At 36.0% G+C, this 6,000-nt stretch overlaps 1 protein-coding gene across 4 annotated transcripts in view; it reads left to right on the plus strand.

Annotated features, from left to right (window-relative positions):
• LOC136881099 (probable methyltransferase TARBP1) overlaps positions 1-4,403 on the plus strand; it is an 84,262-nt gene extending 79,859 nt beyond the window's left edge. For all 4 annotated transcript variants that reach the window (XM_068229223.1, XM_067153726.2, XM_067153724.2 and 1 more), the window contains exon 11: positions 4,040-4,403. In XM_068229223.1, the coding sequence (XP_068085324.1) occupies positions 4,040-4,187 (148 nt within the window). In that variant the 3' untranslated portion in view covers positions 4,188-4,403. The remainder of the gene's footprint in view (positions 1-4,039) is intronic.
• Positions 4,404-6,000: the final 1,597 nt, after the last annotated feature.

Below are 6,000 nucleotides of genomic sequence, written 5' to 3' on the forward strand. Positions count from 1 at the left end.
TTCTTTCCAAATTACAGTCCTTAAACTTTAGCCAGAAAGTGCTGGAATTTTTCTATTCTTACCTCACAAACCGCCGGCAGTGTGTGGTTGCAAATAATAATAAATCAACGTGGCGAACAAAAAATATTGGTGTTCCACAAGGGTCAGTCCTAGGCCCTCTCCTATTCACTTTATATATAAATGATATCACCAGATCAATTAAGCACTGCAAGTACCATCTTTATGCTGATGATCTGCAAATTTATTACCACACTAGAACTAATAATATACAACAAGCAATATGTAATGTAAACGCTGACCTTGAGCAAATAGATAGCTATGCAATTAAAAACAACCTTAAATTAAATCCCCATAAAACGCAAGCCATTATCATCGGTACATCGAAGAATCTTCACATTTTAAAACAAAATTGCATTCCTCCCGTAACTTTAAATAGTACTGTTATACCTTATTGTGAATCAGTTTCTAACCTTGGTGTTATTATAACGGAAACTCTAAACTGGTCAGCGCAAGTTAAGAATATCTGCAAAAAGGTTTATTGTGGCTTGCACCCCTTAAAACGTTTCAGAAATGTATTCCCTCGATCACTAAAAATTCAACTTGTTCGGTCATTATTATTTCCCATTTTTGACTACTGTGATGTAATTCTTACGGATATAACAAAAGAATTAAGCTTGAAACTACAACGCACTCAAAATGCTTGTCTTAGATATGCTATGGATTTACGGTATGACGCTCGAGTTTCTCCCTACTATAAACAATTATCTTGGTTACGACTAGACGACAGGCGTAAACTACATGCAAATACTCTTATGTACCAGGTACTTTCGGAAGACATCCCTGCTTATCTCTCCAGCAATTTTCGTCACCTTGGTTCTTTACATCTCCATGATACTCGCTCAGTGTCCCTCGTAGAAATACCTGTCCACCGAACAACCACATACCATCGATCATTTACTATCACCGCTTCGGGATGGTGGAATACTCTTCCCAAAGACATCAAGGATGCTGCATCAAAAAGTATATTTAAAACCTCCTACCAGCAGTTCCTCGTTAAGTGCTTCCAGCAAGGTACAGTACCAGTATGAGTGGAACGAGTGATTGTGTGTGAAAATGATATGAGATTATTGCAAAATAAAATAAATATTGGTTTAATATAATAATTTAAATTAGTCTTGCAAGGATACAATTAGTTAAATTTTCATTTAGTATTTTTATTAAGCTTATTAGTATTTTTACATTCTTATTTCTTTTGTTGTGTATTGATTTTTTTTTTTTTCTTTTTCCTCAAACCTGTATTATGTAGGCAGTTACTTTTTCTTTCATTCTTCTTTGCATGTATATATTGTATGGAATAATAATAATAATATGTGTGTGGTTAAGTGTAAGAAAGGGCCAAGAGCCCTAACTTCGCCACAGAAAATAAAGGCTTTATCTATCTATCTATCTATCTATCTACACATTCAAAGAAACAAAAAACATTTCGTAATTTTTTTCAGGGCTCACCAAGAAAAGCATGTGGCATTCACGCAAGTCTCATTCACTCAAAGCCTCGATGGAAAATATAAGGAAACAAATTACACTTTAAGTAACACTTCCTGTTCAACGCAGGTTTCTGAAATAAATTACATGACACATATTTAAAAAAAATAATAACAGAATAGGCTTTAACTTTCAACACATAATTCAACGTATCCTGAAAAAGATTATATGACACAAAGTATTCCTCAGTGCGGTTGTATCCTGAACAAAAGTCCGAACTAAACGTCGCAAAAAAAAAAAAAAAATCGTCTGCGGCAACACGTAGTGACATGGACAAAACCCAATAAAATCATCATGAAGTGTAGGCCGCTCAAATAAAACTCTCCTCAGTACACAAACATATCACCCTCGCCAATACATGGTGGAATGACTCAAAGCGGAGATTCACGTCTCCCAAAATAATGCAGCAAACATCAAAAACCACAGGGTCCAACTCTTTACACACGCTGCTCAACAGTCTACCCAAGGCGAGTCACACAATCAAGAAAAACGCAGGCCTTTCAGATGAGGAACGCATCCTCTTACTCAAAATGGCACTAAATAATATCTCGTACTAAAGTTGCCAAATCTGGAAAAGTATATAACATGACATCGTCTAACATACAGTACGTTCGCATGAAAAGAAACAAGACCGCACTAATCACAAATCAAACCACTCACGCTCAAAATTAAACATGAATAATAAAGTGGCCAACGCTGTAATAAATATGAATAAATATGATAAACTGAAACTAAGAAATCGCCACATTGACAATCGATCATGTCTGAACATCGGAAAGTTACTGAAATATCTCAGCCTTACAACTCGAAAAACTTGCATTGATAATAAAATAATAATAATAAATTTTACAGAAAATTTATTCTAATATTCGGAACTCGAAATATGAAATTGTGTTCGCGGAACTCGTGAATCAATTACTAATTTACAATCTAGATATACAAAATAGTTGTGAAGATGACGCTATCAAAATTTGTGGATCCAAACTTCACCATCTCACACACTCTCATTCACACATCGTGCAATAAATCCCAGAAAATGTGACGGCATGTTTCTGTACACTTTGAGCTCCCATTAATAATACTTTAATCTAGTCCTTCCTGACTTTAATTTGAATCCTTATTTACATTTAAGCCCCGAGGCGTACACTGCATCTCAAACATCAAAGCAAAACAAATCATATATATATATGAGGCTAAAATAGGAAACTGGCTCGTAAAAGAAATGAGGCTAACCACTCAGCTTAATAAATCAGGAAAAAGTGGAAATACTGAAGTTACACAGCAATAGTTGCAATAAAATGTTGGCAATGTTTAATTTTACCGGTAATTACTGCTGTACTTTAGAAGGACACATTTTTGCGTTTTGTTGTTTTGCTAGTTATCAATCGATCGTAGATTTGCTTGCAGCGAGACCATTGATATAACGTTTGTCGTCACTACTGGTTTACTACTGTATATCGCTGGTAATACTATTGATAATTTCATATTCGAGATGGTGCTTGTTTTAATATGTCTAGATTTTTGTAACAAATTTTTGGTGACGTTATGAACAAATAATGAATGTATTAGTCCACAGTGACTATTTTATGCAATATAAACATTAATGTACATATATGCGCATGATTAAAAGTGATTTGTTACCGGTCAAGTTGGCCGTGCGGTTACGGGCGCACACAGCTGTGACCTTGCATCCGGGAGATAGTGGGTTCAAACCCCACTGTCAGCAGCCCTAAAGATGGTTTTCAGTGGTTTCCCCATTTTCACTCCAGGCAAATGCTGGAGCTGTCGCCGCTTCCTTCCCACTCCTAAGCCTTTCCTATCCCATCGTCGCCTATCTGTGTCGGTGTGGCGTTAAAAAAAAAAAAAACAAAAAAAAAAAAACGTGATTTGATAGAATCTAAAGATGTTCTTGAACAAAATATATAATTCTTTTATTACCATTTAGACTTTACGGCCCGTGTAACTATTCATGATGTATATTTTGGGTTTATGCTATGTAATGAACTATATAAACACGCTCAACGTGTTTCAAAAGGAACCTTGCCTTTGTTCGTCAGGTGAAACAAGAAAAATGAAACATGACGCATCAATAGTTGCTAAGAGAAAGCAGCAGTGCCCTAAGATGTAATAGGGATGCCATTTTAGCTCCATGCTTGGGGCAACGAATGGCAACAGTAAAGAATCATTTTCTGATGGTTCTGATAATAGGTAGCCATGATTCACTGAGGTTGTAGCCTGTATTGCGGTTCAAATTATCTGGGTGTTTACACACATATAATTTTTTGTTTAATAGTGTGTATTTTTTTACAGGTATGTTCTAGTGTTACGTATGTATTGTGTTCTGAACTAGTGTGTTTGTCAGACTGCAAAGGTTTAACCAAGTCGTCAGTGGAAAGTATGACATTCTTCTTAAAAAAAAAAAAAATTGTAAAAATTCAAACTTTATCTATTTGCTATATCTGGACTGCAGAATAATTGTTTCTTTTCCTCTTTTTAGAAATGAGAAGGAGGGTATTCCAGCAGATTTACTTCCCCTGCTAGATGTATGTGTTGAGGTCCCTCAACAAGGAGTCACCCGCTCCCTGAACGTCCACGTAACTGGCGCCATATTCGTCTGGGAGTATTCCCGTCAACATCTGGTCTAACGTACTCTTCACAACTGTGGCTCTGGCTTTATTTATCACACACTATCATATCATATTGCTGGACATTATGAACTCTGTAACCTTCCCTCCACCGTAGCAATAATAATTATCTACTATGAATTCCTCACTTGTACAGAGGGATTCAAAAATATGTATAAACATTTCAACATGAAGAAAGTATGCAAATATAGGTATGAAATTTATATTACTATATTACATAGATATTCAAAGTATGTTTGAATATTGGAATCTAGTTCCTCAAAATGTCCATCATTTGCATCCAAACATTCCCAGTTTTGGAAAACCACTGAAAGAACAATGTTGGCTAAAGTAATACTGGGATTGGTCTAAATGCTGTCAATATCTTCCCTTGGTGCAGGACTGTTGAGCCAAGACCATCTACAATAGTATCCGACCGTAATACAAAATCAACATGGCCGACACATCGGTTGAATGTAAATAAGCATGTGATACATAAACATAACACGTAAACATAACCTTCTGATTATCGTATTGAATTGTTAAGTTGTAAATAATAACAAACTGAATACTTTACTGTAGGTAATACACTAATACTATCTAGAAATAGCCTATATTTGTATATATGTTCAGTCTGTCAGCGATAACACTGGCGGGATCCTCAACAGGTCTGCCATCAGCTGTCATAGATGGCCTAGGCATCACCGAAGAGGCATACTAGGGAAATAGGAGTGTGGTAGTTTCCCGTTGCTTTCCTCGCCGAGCCAGAGTTGCTATTACATATCAGTCTGCCAAGCCCACTGAAATGCATACACCAACCGACCCTACGAGCAACATTTTCACACCATTCATAGCAGGGACTGGCTGCATAAGGATTGGCATTACTAGCATCACTAGTCACTTTCATATTGTCAAAGCTAAGGATAAGACAGAGACAGATATATGAAAGTAACTAAATTGCTCTACCCTATACCAGAAGACATAGTGCACTGTTAACACTAGGCCTTGCTAGCAAAGGCATAGCCTATATTAAGATAAGCATTATGTGGAAAATTCAAAATATAAGTCTTTTTTATGAATTAGTACTGCTAGGGTCTAGGAAATCTATCTATATATATAAAATAAGAGTTTTGTCTGTACATTGCTCAGAATTTGAAAATAATGGTATTTCTGTATCAGTCATGTCCATAGTAACAAGAAAATGCACTTTTCACTTTTCCGTGATTTCTGTCTGTCTGTCTGTCTGTCTGTCTGTCTGTATGTACACGCATCACGAGAAAACGGTTGAAGAGAATTTAATGAAAATCGGTATGTGAAGTCGGGGGATGAGCCTCTACAATCTAGGCTATAAATCATTTTACTCACGCTGAGTGAAATGGTAGTTTAGGGGAAGGCCTAAAATTGAATTCTCAACTATTTATGTTATTAGTGGTCTAATGAAAATCGGTATGTGAAGTCGGGGGATGAGCCTCTACAATCTAGGCTATAAATCGTTTTACTCACGCTGAGTGAAATGGTAGTTTAGGGGAAGGCCTAAAATTTAATTCTCAAATATTGTTGTTATTAGTAGTCCTATCTTGATGAAACTCGGTATGCAAAGTCAGGAAATAAGTCGCTATAGTCTAGGCTGTAAATTATTTTATTCACGCTGAGTGAAATGGTAGTTTAGGGGAAGGCCTAAAACGTAATTCTCTAATATTTCTTATTAGAGGTGTAATCGATGAATGCTACATAACTAAGGTTATATAGTATTAAATTTCCTATTATTCATGTCTTATACATTGTTACCGTACTGGCTATGACCACAAAGATATTCATGAATTTGGATTTTTGT

The sequence above is a fragment of the Anabrus simplex genome, chromosome 9 (genome assembly GCF_040414725.1).
Source record: "Anabrus simplex isolate iqAnaSimp1 chromosome 9, ASM4041472v1, whole genome shotgun sequence".
Lineage (NCBI taxonomy): Eukaryota > Metazoa > Arthropoda > Insecta > Orthoptera > Tettigoniidae > Anabrus > Anabrus simplex.